At 38.0% G+C, this 21,730-nt stretch overlaps 2 protein-coding genes and 2 long non-coding RNA genes across 4 annotated transcripts; 2 read left to right on the top strand and 2 right to left on the bottom strand.

Moving 5' to 3' along the window:
* Window positions 1-331: 331 nt before the first annotated feature.
* Window positions 332-1,111, bottom strand: LOC136264827 (polycomb group protein Pc-like). The gene has a single exon (XM_066059592.1). The coding sequence runs from the start codon at window positions 1,109-1,111 to the stop codon at window positions 332-334; it is 780 nt and encodes a 259-aa protein (XP_065915664.1).
* A 4,944-nt stretch (window positions 1,112-6,055) lies between these two features.
* On the top strand, window positions 6,056-9,182 carry LOC136264014 (uncharacterized). The gene is made up of 3 exons (XR_010704932.1): window positions 6,056-7,101; window positions 7,698-7,833; window positions 7,887-9,182. It is a non-coding gene; the product is annotated as an uncharacterized lncRNA (long non-coding RNA).
* A 277-nt stretch (window positions 9,183-9,459) lies between these two features.
* Window positions 9,460-12,253, bottom strand: LOC136264015 (uncharacterized). The gene is made up of 3 exons (XR_010704933.1): window positions 11,995-12,253; window positions 10,921-11,079; window positions 9,460-9,972 (listed from the first exon to the last, which is right to left on the bottom strand). It is a non-coding gene; the product is annotated as an uncharacterized lncRNA (long non-coding RNA).
* Window positions 12,254-16,510: 4,257 nt separating this feature from the next.
* LOC136264828 (cytochrome P450 2D1-like) lies at window positions 16,511-20,873 on the top strand. The gene is made up of 3 exons (XM_066059593.1): window positions 16,511-16,609; window positions 18,148-18,272; window positions 20,510-20,873. Exons 1-3 carry the CDS (start codon window positions 16,511-16,513, stop codon window positions 20,763-20,765), a joined length of 480 nt encoding a protein of 159 aa, XP_065915665.1. The 3' UTR covers window positions 20,766-20,873.
* The last annotated feature ends 857 nt before the right edge of the window (window positions 20,874-21,730 follow it).

Consider the following 21,730-nt stretch of genomic DNA (forward strand, 5'->3'; position numbering starts at 1 on the left):
ATGTTCATCAAGACTTGCATAATTATATGCATGCACTTTTAGTGGTTCTAGCAGACTACAGTCTATGTTGTAATTTGCTAGTTAGTGTACCTATTCAAATTAGCAATATGCACCACATGCACCAAGAGGCATGGTTTACTAATTGAGAATCCCACTTGACACATTATAGTTACGTACACTTTGCTATGCAGATTAATTATTATAAGCAAAACTGCACAATACACAAGTGACACAGTTTTTTTGTATTAAAGAATCAATGTGCCTCTCGTATTAAAGAAACAAATGTGTCTATTCTGGAGTACCATCTTTTATACAAACACTGAATAGTCTTTTATTTGCCTTTGAACTTCCCTCCCTTGGTACTTTCCCCTCTATCACTGTGGCTTGTCTGCACACTGACCTTCACTTGGGTTGACGCTCCTGAACTAGGTCTGCTTCTTGATGGTTGACCTTTATGATGGTGGTGATCATGATGGTGGTGATCATGATGGTGGTGATGATGTTGTTGACCACTGCTATCATGTTTATGGCTTTGATCATGATGATGATGGTGGTGGTGATGCTCAGTACCTTTACCACTAGGTTGATGCTGATCACTACTTTTCTGTTGATGACTGCTACCATGATGGTGATGGTGATGATGATGGTGCACCACGGTAGGCCCTGGCTTACTACTCATGTCTTGATCTCTGGAATTTTTCCGCTTTTCTGTACCTTTCTGTGACTCGTGATGTTCAAAACCACCTCTGCCTCTTCCTCTAAATGAATGTGAATCTTTAATAGTAAGATCTGCAACCTTTGGCAAGTCATCAACAGCACCGTGTCTCCCAGGGCCACCTGAGTGCCCACCCCTTGAACTAGGTCTATGCCCACCGGTTCCTCTTCCTCTTTGAGAACTACCTTTACTGCTATCTAAATCGGTTTTTCTTTCTAGACCTCTTCCCCTACCCCTGTCTGAAGCGGAACCACCTCGACCTCGGCCTCTTCCCCTTCCTGTAATTGGCTGTGAGTCATGTGCCTGGTTTACAACCTGAATGCGAACTGTATTATTATTGTTCGACTGCTCACAAGTCCCTGCAGACTCCACAACTATACGAATTCCAGAAGCCATGTCGTAGCTAGTGTTTTGGTCGCAAGAGATCCGTTTCTCTCTTTCTGCCCGCTTGGGCGTTTCAGACCTTATCAACCCGTAATTTTTCGCACACTACCTGTAAACCCAGAACCAAGATCACGTACCTATTCGTACTGCAACCTTGTAGGTAAGCAAATGGTGATCATGTTGGCTACGAGGTCACATACTTTGACATTAAATCTTGCGTCGTCAACTATCAACGCACATTTTTTGTGACCACACCTTTTCTTTGGAACTCAATTCCTTTTGAAATTTTATCTCAAAGGACTGCTGGCAGTTTTAAGACTAGGTTAAAACATTATCTTTTTTTTGTAATTAGGTTTATTGATTTTGTAATTATTAAGTAGTTCATGTTCCTTTTGTATTTGTTTGTGTGTAATTGTACATGTTCTGTGTTGGGGATCACCTTGTACAGGCAGTATTGCCTTTTGTGTTACCCATCTTTGGAAAAATTGATAATAATAATAATATGTGCATCTCGGTGTGTTAAACGTGTATTAAAAGAGTGCTGTATTAGAATGCTGTGATACTAGCAATCTTGCGCGTCTATTAGAAATGAGGGAGGCCCTTATTATTTACGTAGTGGCTATTCCAACGTTATTCGTCCGGTTCCGGACGCCGATTTTACCAGGCTATTCGTCCGGCTCGGGCGAAATTTTTTTTTGGACGCACTTCTGACTTAGAAAATTTTTCATGTTTTGTGACCTTCCCGTTTTTCTTTGCTTTACGGAAAGCAGCATTGTTTGCGGAGAAGGAAAAGGTCACACTGAAACTATTAGCCCCTCTGTATTAAGTGTGTTGGTCGTCTTCAAAGATGTTGTGAACAACAGACGAGACCTACCTGGATAGACATTTCTTCCCTGCCGCCCTCCTGTCATCTCACAACACTGGCATGACTCGATCGCTGAAAACTTCCGAGTGAAGGCCAAGGTGAAGGCATGAAAGGATAGAAGGACACTTGTAAGAAGGTGTCACAAGTAATAAACACAGTTGGGAACTGAATGTGTAGTATGTGACTGTAATATCCTTGTTTGCTGTATACACTCTGAGAGTGAAACTACCTATAGCTATCTTGTACTGTGACTTGAATTGTCATTATGTATGTATCCAGGTTGTGACCACAGTAGTTTGTTTGTTCTGTGTAAAGTTAACATCATTTTCATTACGCTATGTACTGTAGTATTGTGTGATTGAACAAAGTTTGCAACTAGCACTCGCTTTAAGACACTCCAAATAAATTCTGTTTCCCATCCACCACCCGCATATCTTTATTCCCAGCTCTAAGATGTTCCATCATTCCGTATTCTTCCATTATTTTCTGCATACTGTACAGGCTTAATAAAATTGATCTTGTAAGGTTTGCCAGCTCACATGTCAGAATGTTATCACTGTTCATGTTTGTGTTATTCTTGCAATGTAAACGATGAAGGTACAAGCTGAAAATGTTATTACGTTGTTTGCTATGGCTGTACCTAGGAAATAATAACTTGAAAAGCTGCCAATTTCATAATAGAATAATGGAAATATATGGACCGCCTGCCCGCATGCTAAGAGAAACAGAGAATTTATTTGGAGTGGCCTTACTAGCTTCATTCAAAGTCTGCAAAATACAAATGGGATCCACACTGTAAGAGTTTTAAATATTGTGTTGTGCCACATCTTTGGCTCTCTGAAGAATTTTGTTTTTGTTCTACAATTGCACTGCACCCTTGAATACTGCTTTGTGAATTCATGTTACTGATGCTGTTATTCTTATCAATGTTGTAAGTGCCTTCATCATTTGGGTTACATTTTATCCAGGTTTAGCAGGTCTCATCCGCTTTTGAATAATTATTGGAATGACCACAAATTAGCTAGTAATTACAGGAATAAATCCCAGACCAGGTAGTGACTTGATCCACAGACTTACTGCAGTATCCATGATCAAATTAACGTATGTTAATACTAACCTGTGGCCAAACATCATGCTAATAGTTATCTATAGCTATCCAGTATGCAGTTATGAATCATCAAATGTGACCGGATTTGACAAAACCAGGCTTCCACACACATCCAAAGTTGCGACTTTAAAGGACCATAACTCAGTATAGGAGTAAGCTATCACTTTCAAAGTTTGACCTGTTATTATTTAATGCAGTGAAAGACTTTTGTGAAAATTGTAGGTCAATAGCCTACTGAGAGGTCAAGTTACAAGCGGTTAAAGTTGAAGAAATGGATGTGTGTGGAAGCCTGGTTTTGTCAAATCCGGTCACAAATTTGGAAGACTATTTCACAATGTGGTCACATAATGGGCATTCAAAGGTAGCATATTGCCTGGGAATGTAATTTGCTTAGGCTGACTGGTCATGAAATTATAACTGTTTTGGCTTTTTACCCAAAACAAGTCAACCATCGACCAGACCATGGAACAAGATTGTTACTTACAATGAAGAAAAGTAACACTTAGTCCTATCTACTTAACTTTACTACTCAAAATTTAGTCACACAGTTATACTTTAGACAACATGTAATTATTGTTGAAGGCCTTGGTTTGATAATTTATATGGACTATCAATATAATTGGAAAGAATCAGTCAAATCATTGTACTGGCTATTTCACCGACAAAAGAAGAACCACTACGTCCATCTCTTTTCCACCCAATAATCAAACATGTAAGGGTAACGATGAGACCAAAAAATGTAATCAACTGTCAATTAGCCAGCCACTGGAGACGTGTGCATGCACATTGAGTTCAGCTACACATTTGGAGATAAGATGAACATTATTGTAACGACCATTAATGATTGGCTGGCTATTGAGGTCGTGCTGCACATCTACCAATTAGTTGATACTTACTTGAGGTCTTACTGGCCCACACTACTTTTATAGATTTAAAAAATATATTTCTTGCCATATATTGATTTGCAATAATTATCTGATTGGATCTACCAAATCTGACTAGTTAGCACAACTTGCAATTCTGGTATACTACCCCGCAACTTGATTGCTACATACATACATAATTTCCCTTGCTCCACTTTAGAGCTGCCTTTGTACAAGGCTGTCAAACGTAAGATGTCTTCAAGCAGCCTGGTTGATTTGGAGGTATAAATGGAAATAGCTTTATCATTATTGAACACTTTAATGTGATACCTGAGAATTTCACGAGCATGTATGTACTTACGTACGGGAGCTAACAAATCTAGTCGCATATATTAATTACTACATCGATGTTAAGAATATTCTACGAGTCAGTGATTATTATGTACAACATTATATAGTTATGTAGTATACTCTTTAGCAGCTTTTTAAAACAATGTGATAGCATTTACTTTTCCTAGTACACTATTTTGCAGACCTCATACACACACTCCAAGTTGTCTCATGTATGCATATACAGTAATGCATAAGTATTGTACTGGCTTCTTGTGTATATGCAACTGGCCCTTCATGATTTTCCAGCTCACTAAACATCATTTCCAACAAAGCCATGGCTACAGAAGTGCCAAAGCTGCAGAAACCAGACTCTCCAGTTCCGTAAAACAAAGAGCAGAATGTGGTGGTCTATTTAGCCAGCAATTTGAAAGATGAGTTTGATTTTGTGTTCGTGGAAGCCAAATCAGTATGTGAACATGACAAGTACATACATACACAGTGATCCCTTATAATGCTTAATATAGTAATACTCATGTTGAGTAACAAACATAGTTAAAGTGTACTCGACAACCTCATTGAGACCACCTCATTATAGTGATGATGTCAAGTATGTCCCTAGTTAAAGATGTACTGCATGACCTCATTAATAAGACTACCTCATTTTGGTCCCAAATATAGCTAAGGTGTACTTGACAACCTCAGTAATAAGACCACCTCATTATAGTGACCATGTCAAGTAGGTCCAAAACATAGCTAAGGTGTACTTCATGACCTCACTATTACGAACACCTCATTACAGTGACCATGTTGAGTAACTAGGTGCTAAAGTATACTCGACAAGCTCATTAATAAGATTATCTCATTTAAAGTGACCAACTCAAGTAGGTCCCAAACATAGCTCATGTGTATTTTAAGACCTTGTTGAAAGATCACCTCATGATATAACGTCCATGTTAATTAGGTCCCAAGCGTTAGCTAAAGTATAATTATATAATACATAATACAAGTACCATTTTACATAGCTAAACACCACACCACCTTTAACAGTGGCCGAATTTGAGTAGTGTCATAATAAAAAACAACAAAATTGTTTTATACTGAGTAGTGGTCAAGTTTGAATAGTTATTGCATCAATTTTGTGAACAAGTGTAATAAATGCACAGTGAAACCTCTATAACCCAATGCTCAAAAGATTGTATATTTTATTAAGGCTAAATCTGAACTAAAATTATAATCAAGGTTGCTTGACTATCAAGGTATAGTGTTAAATGATTTGCCCACTGTTCGGGACCAGCTACCACTGAATTACAACAATATTGCCACCACTACTCACCATAATATACCAACTGCTACATATTCACCACTAACTTATGCAAGTATAAATTCTCTGTTTCCCGTCCTGGACTCAAGCATATTTACATGCGGGCGGGCGATTCATTTCTATTATTTCATTATAAGATTGGCAGCTTTTCAAGTCATTATTTGCCTAGTACAACCATAAAAGCTGCATAAAAGCATGTTTAAGCTTGTTCCTTCCTTTTTAAGTTGCAAAAATAGCATAAAATAATGTGAAGTTTGTGCTGACTTGACAGCGCTGCTGACACTGTTTCAAAATGGCTTTTACTGAGTCTGTCATTATACAAGAATAACCAGAAGAATACGGAATAATGGAATAGTTAGAGCTGACAGTAACTAGATACGGGCGGTGGACGGGAAACAGAGAATTTATTTGGAGTGGCCTAAGGCCCCACACATTTTTTCCTAAATCCTCTGGACCTAACCTTGTTTCTTGTATTCTAAACCTGGGTACATCCTTGATGATTGATGGAACAGACAGTACAGTGTTAGACTACTGGATAATAGATGTGTCCAATAATAAAAGAGAGGTTTCACTGTCGTAGAGCTCCACAGATGTTATAGCAAAAAAACACTATTCCTATAGTACACAAGTAACAAGAATTTCAAATCCACTGAGTAGCTACATATTGTAAAATTAGTGACATGCATGCAGACCTTCAGTTTTGGTCACTGTAAAGATAACAAACATTTAGATACCCAGAGTCTACCATTACAGCTCTCAATAGTCACATAGTACACATTCAGTTCCCAACTGTGTTTATTACTTGTGACACCTTCTTACAAGTGTCCTTCTATCCTTTCATGCCTTCACCTTGGCCTTCACTCGAAGTTTTCAGCGATCGAGTCACGCCAGTGTTGTGAGATGACAGGAGGGCGGCAGGGAAGAAATGTCCATCCAGGTAGATCTCGTTCGTTGTTCACAACATCTTTGAAGACGACCAACAGACTTAATACAGAGGGGCTAATAGTTTCAGTGTGACCTTTTCCTTCTCCGCAAACAACGTTACTTTCCGTAAAACAAAGAAAAACGGTAAGTTCACAAAAACATGAAAAATTTTCTAAGTCAGAAGTGCGTCCAAAAAAAAAATTCGCCCGGCTCGGTCCACGTGATCCGGTTTTTAACATATACGGCTTTAGCATAGTACCTGGGGTAGTATATCTATGGCTTTAGTACACCTGAACTACAGTATCCTGAACTTGATGGTGTTGATGGAATGAGAATCTGATGTGTCCTGTTTTGATAGGTTCGCAACTTTTTCTCAAAAAATTCACAGATACGAGAAAGGAACTGGTTTGTGCAATTCTGAGAGATAGCTAGCAGAAAGATTGAAGCTGCTATAGAAAGAGAACAACCGAGCCGGAGAGAAACCCACAAGAATTTCAAGGAAGAGATAGTATATTCAGACTGTTTTAGCTGTATTCACGGAGGAAAGACATTTAAAAGTAAAACTGAAGGAAAGAGACCCAATCAGCGGTAAGCTTGATGTGGTTGCTGGCCTAGTCTATATGCTTTTGCGTGTTGTGCGTGTGTGTCTGTGTGTGTGTGTGTGTGTGTGTGTGTGTGTGTGTGTGTGTGTGTGTGTGTGTGTGTGTGTGTGTGTGTGTGTGTGTGTGTGTGTGTGTGTGTGTGTGTGTGTGTGTGTGTGTGTGTGTGTGTGTGTGTGTGTGTGTGTGTGTGTGTGTGTGTGTGTGTGTGTGTGTGTGTGTGTGTGTGTGTGTGTGTGTGTGTGTGTGTGTGTGTGTGTGTGTGTGTGTGTGAGAGAGAGAGAGAGAGAGAGAGAGATAGAGAGTATAACTCTGTTCTGCCATGACCATGTCATAGGGCTGCATGGTGACCCAGCACTTTTTGGTGGTTTGGCTAGCTAACACCAGTATTCCTGTCTCTGCTGCAGTGCAGGCAGGGTCAGGGATTGCAATTTACAACAGATATTATACTAACCTTGAGTCAGTATATCTATGGCTTTATGTCTTATGAGAGAAAGGATTTATTTCTTGACCCCCACATGTTTCTAGAGCGTATTATGTGTATATGCATCCACTGCAGACATGAACTTGAGTTGTCCGATATAGATTGCCTGGTAGAGTACCAAAACGAGGGAGGCCTAAAGGCTCACTTACTGTAACAGTTATTGGCTTACCAAAGAAAATGAAGTTAGCAGATGGACCTTTTGCTTTTTTAGATAGCATCCCAAGTATCAAGAAAGAGGTATGTTTATTATCTGTTTAATTACATCACTATAGCAATGCACTGCTCTTCAGGAAATGCTGAAATGGTTTGTTTCTGTTCTTGATGCTAACACAGCTATGAATGATGGTGTCGAACTGGATGTAGCATCAGTACAAGCAAGACATGAAGATACGAAATACTTGCATAGACGAGAACGTTAATTATTCCGAATCAGAAAGCATGTCACTGATGATGGATGGGCTCAACTGTGTCAGGTCATGGAGAAGAAGAATTAAGTTTGACCCCAGCTACCAAGTGTGTGAAAGGGAGTTTTTCGAATGCACAGCTATATGCTGTGATTGTCATATATCTTATGTTGGATTGAAGTCTACACCAAAGCGAAAAGAATGGTTTTGCCACTTGTGCTAAATGAGTCACAGTAATGAAACAAAGTCACACAGTGTGAAAATACTATACCACAAGTAATCCCTAAAACACACAATGCATTACATGTCACATTTCCGCCTGGAACAGTTGCGAATAGAAGAAAAGCAAAGGAGAGATTAAAAACCACAGGTGCTGAGCACCACAAGTTCAGATGAAAAGTACGTATGAGGAACCAGATAGAACTATCATTGAAATTGCTGCAGGAGTAAAAGTTTATGAATCTGATTTAAAAATTCTACGGAATCACATAGATTGGCTTAATGCAAGACTAATGAATGCTGAGCAAACTTTGCTGAAGAGAAAGTTTCAAAACGTATCAGGATTACAGAGAAGCCAAACATGCATGTTTGATAATAAGAGTAGTGAATTTGTGCTGGTACTAAATTGCTATGAATCCTATTGGATTCTTGTGTCAAAAAAGAACTGCAAAATTAAACTAGTAAACATTAATGGTAGCAGTTGTATGGGAGTGTTCCAATCACACCTGGAAAGTACTTGTCCCTAACATTTCCGGATGTCCAGGTGGTTCTGACTGTGGATTGTTTGTTCTTGCATTTGCTTATACTTTACATGCTGGAGCAGTTCCAGAGAAAATTACATATAATCAAAGTAAGCTTATATAACACTTTTTATGTTGTTTGACAAGGAAGAGCTCCTGCAAAACCATTACTAAAAAAAACCTGCACTTGTCGACTGCCTGACATTTGGGATGGTATGGTAAAATGTCATCCGTGCTTAGAACGTTTTCACTAGTCATGCATTCAAGCAGATAAGACATTCTACCCTCCAAGTGGTACTGTTCTGCATGCATTAAGGAACATGACAGTACAAATTGAGGAACCAGGCCAATTGTGTGCTTATATATTGTTGTGAGTTACGTACATTTGTTATATTGTTTGTATGTAATCTATATTACAGTGGGTGCTGGTTATTTATCTAAATTCATGTTGACTGCAGAACTCTCATAATGCATTCATTGATATTTTTCCTGCCTCCACATAAAAGGAAAAATCAGTGTTCTGGCTACATGAGACTAGCAGGCTGTATGGAGTTAAGCTAGCCATCCATTTTCAGATCTGACAACTTTAATGTGGTCAGATTGAACAGCCAGTCAGAATTAGGAAGGGATGGTCATAAAATAATCTAACTTGATTGATGATGTAATTAAAGTTGCAAAATAAGTAAATCTATCTACGATTTTTTTATTTACAACTTTTTTTTAATTTTGCTGTGCATAGCTACAAGTATAAAAAAATATGATGGTTGTATAATGAAAATACAGTCATGACATAGATGTGGGAAATAATGATAATATAGCTAGATGGCTTACTGTAGTCAATCCATATCAGAAAACTTTTATTGCTAAAGTGTGCAAGGTTATAGCTGATCCCAGCTGTTGGGAAGATAACCATACATACCATAGTGGGACTGGCATTGGCTACCTATGTAATATAGCTTCTCAAAACACATTATAATTTATTATGTCTGGGTGACATGTAACAGCACACAGAGATTTATACAGTATCAATAAACGTTGGTCATATAAGCACATGCACAACTGATCACAATTTTCTCAGTGAGTGAGTGTGTATTCCTTAATCCTTCAATATGACCTGTCTCTGCAATCATAGGCTGTTGGGATAGTTTTTTAAACTTTCAGTATTATTTTAACGCTTTCTTCTTGTTCTCATCATCCAGGTGACGTTGTTGAGGAAGACGAGCAAATTTCACCTGTAGTATATAGCACATTGTACAGTTAATTTAGGGTAGCATGGACATTAATTTTAAGTACATGTATAGCAACTTTTTTGTCACAAAACATTGAAATTGTAATTTATTTTGGATAGAGGCATAACCTGTATATCCAAATCATACACACAATTAAGTAGCTATACCCATTAAAAATCATACATTATATTACTATAGTGTCTGTCCAGCAGATTCTAGGGGAGCTGGAGTCAATCACTGATTGGGGTAAAGAATTCCAATCATTAATCACTCTAATTGAAAAGAAAGATGATCTTGACAAGCAATTCGTATGTGCATGGCTTGAATAATTTCATGTTGTGCCCTCTTGTTGTGATTATGAGAATGACAAAAAGCTCTCTGTATTATTATAGAAATTGTTGATCATTTGGTACAAAAATAGCAGATCTCCTCTGAGCCTTCAGTACTGTAAAGATGGTAAATTAAAATAGTGCAATCGATCATAATAAGACAAATCACAACAGGTGGTAATCATTCTAGTGGCTCTTCGTTGTATAGCTTCTATCTTATGTTTATCCATGATGTAACATGGCCCCCAAATTGCATTGTTATACTCAAGCAGTGGACGGACCAGGGATTTGGCATATCATCCAAGTCCATACATTCAAATACTTTAGAAATAAGACCTAAATAATTATTACAGTTAGCCTTCTTTGCAGTAAAATCTGTGTGAATGTAGAACTTTAGTTTAGAATCCATGTAAATTACCACTGATACAAAATAGTGTTAAAAGAACCAATGGGCTCAAGTTTACACTGTATTAAAATATACAAAACACTATCCTATAGTTATCTCAATGCCAGCTTTTCACAAGTTATACATAACTGCATGATCACTTTTGCACATATAGAAATTGGTACATGTCTATAATTATGTATATAAACATATTCAATTAATCAGCAAATATTGTACCTTCTTTATAGTTCATGGTTGTGATCAGTATTAATAAAAGTTACAACAAGGCTCTGAAGCACCGTTTCACTTTAGTCAAAGATTTTAGCTTAGGTTCCCTGGCTCGTGATAAACACCTGATACAGGCTTTTCCTCCAGTGTTCGCCCTCCAGTACCTAACTGGTAAAGCAGATTAAAAAACATTTAAAAAACGGAGTTTAATTTTTTCAACTAAAACACTTCCTATTCACAAAACACACTTCACACAAATTGTCAAAATTATCTCATATAACTAATACCAGGTTCTTCCCTATAGAGCCAACCAGCATGTGCCATATTTTAAGTTTCTAGCTACAGCTTATATATTTATTAGCGAAACCCTCAGGGGTAACATGCTAATGTACAAGCACAGTACATTATGTAAATAAGTATAACTTAAATATTTTAATGTCAACTTCATGTAGATCAGGGTAGGGTAGAGAATTCCATTCTCAATTGTCGTCTTGGGGGGAAAGAGTTACGGTAAATTTCTGTGCTGGGTTGGTAGTAAGAGAATTTTAGGTGATGATTAGCTCTAGTGTTTGTAAAAGATGGTGACAGCAGGTAGTAGTAGTACAGCTAGTTACAATGGAATAATATTCTCTTGATCCTGTTCAACTGGTGCACTATCAATTATTAGTTGGACACAGTAAGTGCTACACACTAGGATATCAATCTCCACTTCCACCTCCATCCCAAAGGTGGCATCCCTCACCTAATCAAGGGATGCTATAGTAACCAATCCACAAGCTGTGAATTTAGGCCTAGTAATTAGAGAACCTCTACGAAGGTGGATGAGCTGCATGTGGATGATAGCTGGGAACTACGGAAGCAGATGCTTCTCCTTGTGAGAGGTGTGCATAAAGCAACTCAACTTTGAGGAAAGGGAGGCCTATGATGCCTGGTCTCAATCACTAAAACAGGGATGTGGGGCAGTGGCGTATCTACACCCGGGCCTGGGCCCTAGTTAATTTGAATCGTGCCCGGGTAAATGCTATTCAACATCAATGTTGAATAACCGTTTATAGCAATAATGATTGTACTAGCACAACTTACGTAGCTCTAATTCATGTCAACTCAAGCCTTTTTTTCCAGAGGTAGTGCAGAGGAGAACGGCGATCTTGCATTGGTTTCGATTGTGGTATTGCCAATGTAAGGCACTTAATAGAAGGAAGATCACATGACTACCAACTGCAGCATCGTGACAGAGAACAAATGAATGTGTGGTGAATAGTGCCAATTCAAGATGAAGATGTAGTCAAAATTCAGACGTGAACAGACAAGAGCAACTTTTGAGACGTTTTGAGATGTGGCTGTGTGAAATTTCAAAGTTTCCTCCAGTGTACTGTGTGTGAAGAAGACGATAGTAGCTAGCGTTTGTATCAAGTAGGGTAATATTAGTTATCCTGCATGCAGTTAATGTAAGTATAGCACATAGATAGTGATGCACAACATATTTTAAACACTATATTGATGTCCATATGAAGATGGGCATGTGTATGTGTGTTGCTTGGCTGAGTGGCATGCCCACCCAGTGCCCAGGTAAAGTAAAATGTCTAGATACGCCACTGATATGGGGTGGTGCCATTTGACACGATGAAGTGGTGTGTTACCAGTCCATGACATGGACGAAGTAGTATGGAGCCATACATACAGGCTCCTTGACATACATACATACATACCAGGCTCCATACATACATACATACATACAGGTTCCTTGAGCCCTCTTCACCTGTAACACAATTACTAACTCACACCCACACACAGAGAGGCAACAATAACATATCAACTGAGCTTACTGCTGATTAATTGGGTATCACTTCTCTTTGAATGCAGCTCAAACACTTGTGGGTTAGCTACTCTCTTTCTAGCAGCTTCAATCTCGCACAAACCCGGCCTTCTCGTATCTGTTAATTTTTTCTTCTAATTAGGAAAAATCGTGAACCTATCGCCAACAGGACACACAATCATAGGATTCCATCTGCATCTTCCCACCCGATCGCACACAAGTTCAGGATAGTTCAAGTATACTAATACCGTATTATGTTAAAAGAGGATCACGTGATCCGAGCCGGACGAATAGCGTGGTGAAATTGGCGTCCGGAACCGGACGAATAGCCACTACGTATTATTTATTATGAGTGACAACTGCGTCACATTTATACTTCTCTTCAGTGTCCTCAGATTCATTAAAAAGAAGACTTGCTTCAACAACCCCCGCATTCCAGAGTGTAATATCCACTGACCAGGATTAAAAAAGGCAGTGGTCACTGAACCGAATATTGGTTCAATATAGCTATAAGGTGTACAACTTGAAAGTTGAATAGCTACTCTAGGCAAGCAATTTTTTTGGCACACTTGTTATTTGGGAATTGCTTCCTCTATGGAACCAGTTCTCATGATTCTAGTAGTCCAAAGTTAGGGTTAGAGTTTTAAATCCAAGTAATAGGGTTAGCTAGCCGGTCAGCTTTATCTAGGCTAAATTATATTGTCATGCATTAAATGGTCAAAAATTCAGGGAGCTGGAAGCTAGCAGTGGTAGCACAATGGGTAGGACTTTGATGACTAGTGAGATCAAGCTCACATCATACAATTTTTTTATTCACGTTTTATAAGTTAAAGTCAAAAGTGTGCCCAAAAAATATACTCTATACTAGATGCGTGCTCCAAAGTCGAATACTCAGCCCTAACATACAACTAGTGTGCTTGATGCTCAAGTAGATGGATGAATGTCAGTTAGTTTGTGTTATCCATGAAAAAAACCTTCAGTTCATTAGTAACCACTTCAAAAAAGGCCTGTATTCAATTTGGATGCGGGGCCCAGCCCCCCAGGTTTCGAGCACTTTAAAATGCTTGCATTGGACTCATGGTTTTTATGAAGATATATATATATATATATTATATATATATATATATATATGACCATCATTATTTTATTACTTGTTTTCCGTCACCCAATGGAACAAAAAGTGATGCAGGCGGGAGGTGATTGTTGATTATTAATTATACACTTGACTCAGTCTCTATTAGAGTACCTCGACCTTGAAGGCTGCCAGGAATGTACACCCATGCTGGCCAGGGTAAGGGACTTCCAACCTTCTGCTATCTTTATATGCACAGCCAATGCATTTACCTTAAAACTTGGTCACTCTGTACCTGCTTCTATCATGAAATAGTACATTCACGTAATTTATAATCAAATATGGTGCGGCTACCTAAATATTGATGCGGGCGGTGATGGGAAACAAGAAATAATGATGGCCTATTAAGTAGCTAATTACATCCTAGATGTCAATTTATGGTTTATGGCTGACCAGGGGCTGATCCAGACTTTAATTTGGAAAGGTGGTCAAAATGAAAGGACACTACAGGGAAGACACACCTAAGTGTGTGAAGCATGCTAACCTAGGGGGTCTGAGGGCATGCCCCTGAGACCCTCTGAAATGGAATCTGAGAGTGATTTCAGCATGGGTTCATCACAAGTTTTATTTGACTGTTGTATTAGAAGTGACTGCTCTATTAGGTCTTGATACCTCTATAGTGTACAATTGTTGATGGGTCAGGGTTACCAGCTACCCTTCTGCTGAACTATTAATAGCCTGAGCAGTTCTGCACAGTACACACCTATGTGCACTAAAATACATTCATTTGGTGTAGTCACTAGACAGGATCTTAGAATGCACTCAATGCAGCTCCTTGAAAATGCTGACGAACTCTGAATATTGAAAGGTTTATGCATTTAACAGATTTTGGTGTGTACATGCAGCTATAATTATAGCTATTCAGACAATCAAAAGAAAGTTACTGTTGTTTGATGATATAATGCCACTCATACCCATAGCTAGCTATGTACTTTTATACAACATACAATAATAATTATTAAATTGCGCATGGGTTATAATTAGCATGTAGGCTGTCTTGGGAGCACAGTATTATATGATAGAGACTGGTGGTAGCTGTTTTGCAGCTAAAGTCACAAATAGAAAGGTTAAACTTCACTGGATGAGATTTTAATGACATTATAGGCATACACAAGCTGACTTGTACACTAAAAATTTTTGGAGGGGGAGCCCCTTGACCCACCCCTAAATCTGCCACTGTGGCTGACCACAACTGTGGTCATCCAAATGCATACCAAATGAATCAAATGTAGCTACATTTCATTAGATTATACCCATTTTTTTAATTGAGTTCCATCATGAATTTTTAATTAGAGTAGTTTTTCCCCTGTCTATTAGAATGCAACTGATTCAGAGCATCTAAAAGGTTTTTTTTATGTGTACCCTCAAGTTAATTGATTTACTTTTGAGGCAAGTTTCCTATTACTCTGTATGTACTACCCTGCTTCCCATTTATATATTCTGTAAAAGTTTGTGCTGCCAAATAAGATAGCCTGGTGGTCCTGCTACAAGCCTACAAGTTAAAACGTCAGATAATGGTTTCAGTAACTCCAGGAACCCCCTAAAACGTCCTTGGGTTTAGTCTGAAATAGTCTTAAAAGTTTCCTGGGAGTATATGTACTATTTTATGGTTACCAAAACTTGTTATACACTATAGTGTGTTGTACAACCCAAGAAGCATAGAGCAGTCAGTCAAATACTCTAATAGAACAGTTACCACATAATTATAACACTATAGAGAATTCTCCAAAGTTGCTGATTATGAAACCTAATATCTGTAGCACTATCCCATGCATGGGCGCACTTAGGCTTAGCCTGCTAATAATATTTTGTAAATGAAATGCACATATGATGGCGTCACTACAAAATTAATAGTGAACATCACTACACAAAAATAGTGAGTATTGTGGTAGACATTAATAGTGACCTCACTAGTTCACTTTTACTGTGTATAGCTCCCTTTTAAGTCCAATCAATTATGGTTTTATTATGGCTGGTCAGGAGTATTTTATATAGTGACCAAGTAGTTATATCCGAACTCCGTAGTTAAAAACTCAAAATTCAATGCCGTACCAAGCTATAACATTATTCTTTAATAAAATTATACTGGCATGAATGTTCTATTAGAGTACTTTTGACTGGTTTTTGTGTATGCCATTCATTCTTTAGAGGGCTCATAGCTACAGTTGAACTACTCATGGCTGTCACTCAATTATCTCTACGCAACTTTTATTTGGTCCACCTAGAAAGCAGTGTGATTTAGACATTTGTGCATATACCAATCTACGTCAAAATTTTAAATCTGAACGTATAAAAATATAGTCTTGGGGGCTGCACCCCAGACTCCCTGCTTCATATACATACTACCATGGTGCACCCCCTTTGTTTTTGCCAAATCCTGGATCTGCCCCTGCTCCATCCCTGCTGCTCCTAGTCCACATTGTTCCAGGCACCGAATCCTGAGATTCGAGTCTTCAAAAACCAGCTTAATATCTTGTTTTCCTTCTTATTACTTTGCACACTTGCAAAAACTGCTATAACACACAAGTACATCATTTAATTGCCTTGAAATTTTTCGTACTGCACATAAGAAGGCAAGTCGTAGTACCAAGTTTGGTTTGGCAGTTGCAAAATTATTATAACGACTATTTACATAAATAATCAAGTACAGTATGTTGTCACACTACAGGGTACAGGAAGAAGCTGAAAATTGGTTGTTGGACAGGATAACTGCCAATCCTCAAACTTTTGGTGAATTGGAAGAAATCAAGGTAGTGACCATGAAGATGCAGTGCAAAAGCCAACTTTGTGTAACAATTGTGTGATTGAGTACTACATAGTTTTGCTAATAATAATTATTGCTTCCATGCCTACCAGGCAAACTGCTGATAGAAATGAGGTAGAAAGGTCTTTGGATTCAAAATACAACAAACAAATTACATGTAGTAAATATGCAGTCAAAATGCTCTAATAATACAGTCACTCTATTAGAGCAGTCAGATAAGTAACAATCACTCTTTAGAGTGTTCAGCTATGTAACAAATTACCCTGTGGAGAGTTCAACTACAAACAAGTTACCCTCAGTTAAAATACATACAAGTCACCCTTTAGAGAGTTCAGCTGCATTATGCAAGTCATCCTGTAGAGAACTCAATTATGTCACAAGTCTCTCTGTAGGGAATTCAGCTATGTATACTATATACATACAAGTCACCCCTTAAAGAGTTCAGCTAAATTACAATCTGGCCTATGCCAGACTAAGGTCTAGCAGGGGCAGACCAGAGCATTCAACTTGAACATCTGGTGAAAATTGGCAAGATTGCAAGATTTTTGATAGATTTTGACCTTGCCAAGAGAGTCGGAGCATAAGCACCATGATACATGGCATGAGTATCATGTTACATGGCAATCATGGACACACATGTACAAGAGCTTTGAGAGGTAAAGCATTGCATTAAATTTTGATGTGTAAAATGTTATAAAAGCATGGTGAGAGTTGGTTGAGATTGGCGTTTTAACAATATAGAGCTATCAGACATTACATCCCTGGACTAATCATGGGTCTAGCAGGATTTTGAGAAGCAAATCAGCACAGTTGGCTTGCAATTTTTTCTGTACATGGATAATATCAGCACTTTTACTGATCACTTTTTTTACTGCTGTCCAGTTTGTCCAATTGCAAATAGCAAGCAATATTGGAATCTGGCGATTATATTTGATGTGGTATTAGTTGATGTTGAACGCACTGTGTTGACATGGAAGGGATACAATGGAATTGCTTGAAACATTTTTGGATCAGAAATGTTGTTTTCATGATGTTGCAGGTGGAATTACTCCTGACATTATTTTATTTATTATTCTGAGATTAATACTATAGCTAAAACAGCTATATAGCTATCACAGAACATAATGGTATAAGTTAACCATTTCAAGGAAACTTATTAATTTACATTATTAATTTTTAATGTGTATGTCCATATAATAATGTTAACCTTGACTTGATATTTTCCACAGCATGTGTTGTGGTTAGCATAGGTGGTGGGGGGTGGGGGGGGGAGGAGAGGTATCTTCACATTTTATTTTTGTCTGCTACAGGAAGGAGCTTTTTGTGAAAAGTGGTCCAAACCATATTACTGCATGTGATGGGGTAGCTAGTCCTTCTCATTGTTATAGTCTGCCATTATGTGTGAAAGGCTCTTGCCCTTCTACAAGAAGTTTTGGTAGCCAGTAATGAATTCTGAAACAGGACTCATATCATTACTTTTGTAACTGAACATTGGCTTTGTGCTTTATATATTTGTTAAAATAGCTGGCGCTCCGTTATTCTGATGATGATATCATGGTAGGAGGCTATCATGTACCTGCAGGAACACCAATTGTGATGGCTTTAGGAGTGTCTCTTAAAAGCAAGAAAATATGGCAGGATGTCGAAGAGTATGTGTAAATTTTTGCAATAATATTGTAATTACGTAGATATAGTAGAACCACTTAGTCAGGACAACTGACAAAGAGTATGAGGACACCTACATAACACTTGGTAGTGTTCCCTAAGTATTTCTTACCACATAAACTGACTAAGAAATTCAGAACATCTTAATAGCCAGGACACTTTAACTTGGTCTTATGGTGATCTTAATACACAGGTTTCACCAAGGGCGTCAGAGTAGGTACAACCAGTGGGCCAAAAACAACAATAATATTAACAGAAACAACCCTTATCTAACTTGTTTTTCACTCATGTCGACTTTGTCCATTTAGGCGCCTCTAATATAAGTGGTATAATTACAAGGTTGTATTATGTGTATAGGGTTAGTGGAGTAGTGGGATGACAATGAAAATTGTGCCAAAATGAGAAAATTATAGAATGTCACAAAGCTCAATAAGAGCAGCCTGAGGTCCAATGCCATCAGAATAGACAGAAGTACTCGCTGTTGTTTGGTAACCTCTAGAAAGGGATTTTAGCTAGTGTCCCACTGGTCCCCACATAATTGAAATCATCAAACAGAAACTAAACTATTTTATACACACTATGTGCACTATGTACATACACAACATACTGAGTCATAGATGACATAATGGAGATACACATTAAAGCAGTAGAATATGCAGCAATGTATTATTGGCAGCACTGATGGTGGAAAATCATTCTATTAGCAAGCCAGGTAAAGGATGAAGCTGTCATGAAGCAACTTGAGACTCACTGTGCCACCTGGAAACAAGACTAAACACCTGTAAAACAAAAAGACACCAGCAACAAACCATATGTAATCAAGCTACATGTAATTTGTTTGTTGTATTTTGAATCCAAAGGCCTTTCTACCTCATTTCTATCAGCAGTTTTCCTGGTAGGCATGAAGGCAATAATTATTGTTTTATTAGCAAAACTATGTAGTACTCAATCACACATGTTACACAAAGTTGGTTTTTGCACTGCATCTTCATGGTCACTACCTTGATTTCTTCCAATTCACCAAAGGTTTGAGGATTGACAGTTAGCTTGTCCAACAACCAACTTTCAGCTTCATACAACAGTTATTATTCATACCTAATGTTGTTTTTACAGCAGTCTTTGCTCCCAGACCTGGGCGTCGATCTTGTCATAGCGTTTATCCATTTATAAGCGCACGTGCGAAGGACTAGACCAGCATTCCACAGAATGCCAAAGACCATATAGTGTTCTACACATGCTCTAAATTCTAATACAGAGTTATATTATTGTAGAGATTAGCTTGTATGCCCCATGCAACTTGACTTAGCAGGCCAAATCCACAATCTTACGCCTTTTAGTATAAGGCGCAGGCACTTATACCAAGAATTGAGGGTTTCAAGAACCTGGCCTATGAGATTAGGTTGGGACATGCCAGCTTAATCTCTATGACTCTGAATTAGATTTCTAGAGCACATGTACAACACTATATGGTCCTTAGAGTGCTAGTCTATCCTTCACACATACGCTTATAAATGGATAAGCGATCAATGCCTGGGTCTGGAAGTGAATGCTGCTGTAAAAGCAACGTTAGGTATGAAAAATAACTGTTTTGTAAATGCAAAAGTGTATTTTAAAAATATCCGTGTCCAATCGTATCCACCTTTTCCAACTACCCAGCCAATTATGTTGGAAGCATAATAGGTAACCAAAAGCATCAAGCATAATAGGGATATATAATTGAAATGTACAATACATGCTCCTGAAAGAAAGCAAATAATGACCACAATACATATTATTACTGCATTTCATAATTTTTTAATTTGGTTGGATATTCACACTTTGCAGAATTAAGATCGAAATACTCTAATACAGCATTCAGAAAACATAGACCATTGCCTAATTACACACCCCTAGGGCACAACACACACATTTCATGTTTGTGCAACTATGCCAGCCACTCTAAGCCATCAACATTGTTTGAAGTCATCCCAGTGTCTTTAATTTACACAACGTATGGGCCCTGATACACTTACAAAAGTCCATCTCTAGAAAGCACACTTGGTAAGATGAAGACAAAAAAACGTTTGTGAGAAACTTGTTAGCCAGATAAGTATAGCCATCTCATGCTGGTGTTATTTTAAAATTTATTATGTACCCAAAATGTAGGTTTCCAAAATCAGGCCACATAAATATGTACAGCTTGAATATACAGTGTGGTGATGTAGTATATTTTTCCATATAGATTTGATGTAGCTCACTGCTCTTATTTACAAGGAAAAGACAGTCTGGAATTTGCTCCTTTTGATCATGGTCATCGTAAATGTCCTGGACACCTCTTCTCATACATAGAAGCAAGTGTGTTCTTGACCATATTACTACAGAGATTCATCTTTGAACTTGTTGGGGGAGCCAAAGAAGCCCAAAAAGTCCATGGTTTCCTCCTTACTACTCCTAAAGAGCCTCTGAAGTTTCACATTCATGCAAACCAGCACTTTTAGTTTACTACTTCAATATAACAAACTTCTTGTAGTAGATACAGTACTAGCATGATGTAGTGTATGTGATAGTGTGTTCTTGTACAGCTAACTGGCTTCTAATATGATGCAGACCAAAACAGCTGAAATATGGAAAAAAGGGTGGACTAAAACACAAGGCTGAAAATTCATGAAATCATCCTTTGTGTCCCAACTATCTTTGCTGATGGAGCGAGGTGATGATTCATGGTAGTGCTGTGTTCCCTATATGTGATGGGAATTGTCCAAGTTGTTGCGACTGGAGCAATTTTGTAGCCTCACTTCTAAAAATCATCTAGCAAAGTGCAGTGTATGACTGTGTGGAAAGATCATAGATCAATATGTCTAACTTGACTATGATTCTCTTAATTAGGCCAGCTAGAAAATAGTTGTGGCAAGAATAATTTGCTATCCAAACACAAGTAAATTACCTTCTGTTTTTCAGAGTTTGTCCAGTTTTTGGTTTCGTTCCGATTGAGAACCTTACAAGGTCATTTTATAAAATGCTCCCATTAGCTACTCTTGGACCTTCAATGCTTACAAAGCAATGTTCTAATTTCAACACCTACATTGAGATTTAATGAAATACATGCAATACAGGGGCTTTGGAAAGAGGGGGTGCACCTCTGACCAGGGTAGTGACAGATTTTGAAATTTCAATGCTAACATGTAACAGTTTTTGCATACAAAATTAATATCTAAACTGTGGCAATTTCTGAGTGACACGAGTTGTAGGAATTAGCCACAGTGGTGAACAATTTATGGCCTTCAAAAGCACATTCACTAATTATGTCATTTACTGTAGTTATGCCTGTTATGGTAGAGTACACAATGGACAGTCATTTTTCTGTATGAAAACTTGCATTTGTAGTACACTGTATCATGCCATATTGGTGGTGTACTTAGCATCATAAGATTTCTTTTGTACATGGAGGATTCTATACTTCATG

Source organism: Dysidea avara, chromosome 8 (genome assembly GCF_963678975.1).
Source record: "Dysidea avara chromosome 8, odDysAvar1.4, whole genome shotgun sequence".
Lineage (NCBI taxonomy): Eukaryota > Metazoa > Porifera > Demospongiae > Dictyoceratida > Dysideidae > Dysidea > Dysidea avara.

Excerpts from the sequence above, each read along its gene's own strand:
- LOC136264827 (XM_066059592.1), bottom strand. The coding sequence starts at position 1,111 with ATGGCTTCTGGAATTCGTATAGTTGTGGAGTCTGCAGGGACTTGTGAG.
- LOC136264828 (XM_066059593.1), top strand. The coding sequence starts at position 16,511 with ATGTTGTCACACTACAGGGTACAGGAAGAAGCTGAAAATTGGTTGTTG. Across the intron at positions 16,610-18,147 it reads GTGAATTGGAAGAAATCAAG|CTGGCGCTCCGTTATTCTGA; the intron begins GTAGTGACCATG and ends TTGTTAAAATAG. Across the intron at positions 18,273-20,509 it reads ATATGGCAGGATGTCGAAGA|ATTTGATGTAGCTCACTGCT; the intron begins GTATGTGTAAAT and ends TTTTCCATATAG.